Here is an 852-nt window from a genome sequence, read left to right on the forward strand (position 1 = left end):
GCAAAAGTTCAGGTGTGCCGTCATGACAGAATGCATCAGCGCATAGAAGAAGCTGATGAGCCAGGCCAGGGCTGCCAGCAGGATGCACAGCTGGGGGTTCATGATGGTGGTGTAGCGGAGTGGACTGCAGATGGCCACGAAACGGTCAAAGGCCATCACTGCCAACAGGATGGCCTCCGTGCTTCCCAGAAAGTGGAAGAAGTGCAACTGAGTGATGCAGCCAAGGAAGGAGATGGCCCTGCGCCTGGAGATGAGGTTGGCGAGAACCTTGGGAAGAGTCACAGAAGAGTAGCAAATATCCAGACAAGACAGGTTTCCCAGGAAGAAGTACATGGGGGAGTGGAGTCTTTGTTCCAGAGTAACAATCACTAATATTGCTCCATTTCCAACTAAGTTCGTCAGGTAAATTATTAAGAACATCACAAAGAAGACGGGCCACAACTCCTGAACACTGGTCAGGCCCAGCAGGAGGAACTCACCCACTGCACTGGCATTCTCCATTACTGGGGGAAATTCAAAATAAGTGACTCAGTGTTTTCTGAATTTTATATCCTATACTGAGTGAAGCAGAAGCCAGCTTCACGGAGGAGCCTTGGAGGAATGAGCTATCGGGTAAAGGACAGTCAGGAAGTGAGCTCAATCCTTGCAACAAAATTACTAAAGGTCATTGTAGCTGATGAATTCTGAACTCATAAAATAGCTTTAGATTTTTTTTAAAGAAGAGTGCTAAAATTGAACCAGATACAGATGAAAAGTATTCTACTGGATATGACCATAGTCTCATGAACAGCATCAGAATCAAGGGCTAGACTCATTGAAAGCCTATCAACACCGGGAATAGTTGTTCACTCT

General features: G+C 46.4%; 1 protein-coding gene across 1 annotated transcript; it reads right to left on the reverse strand.

Moving 5' to 3' along the window:
- Nucleotides 1-6: 6 nt before the first annotated feature.
- On the reverse strand, nt 7-501 carry LOC108490396 (olfactory receptor 12D3-like; the record flags this gene model as incomplete). The annotated part of the gene is made up of 1 exon (XM_017796453.1): nt 7-501. A coding segment is annotated over exon 1 (495 nt), but the record flags the coding sequence as incomplete, so codon positions are not given.
- Between the last annotated feature and the right edge of the window lie 351 nt (nt 502-852).

The sequence above is a fragment of the Nannospalax galili genome, unplaced genomic scaffold (assembly GCF_000622305.1).
Source record: "Nannospalax galili isolate Female #2095 unplaced genomic scaffold, S.galili_v1.0 C48291447, whole genome shotgun sequence".
Lineage (NCBI taxonomy): Eukaryota > Metazoa > Chordata > Mammalia > Rodentia > Spalacidae > Nannospalax > Nannospalax galili.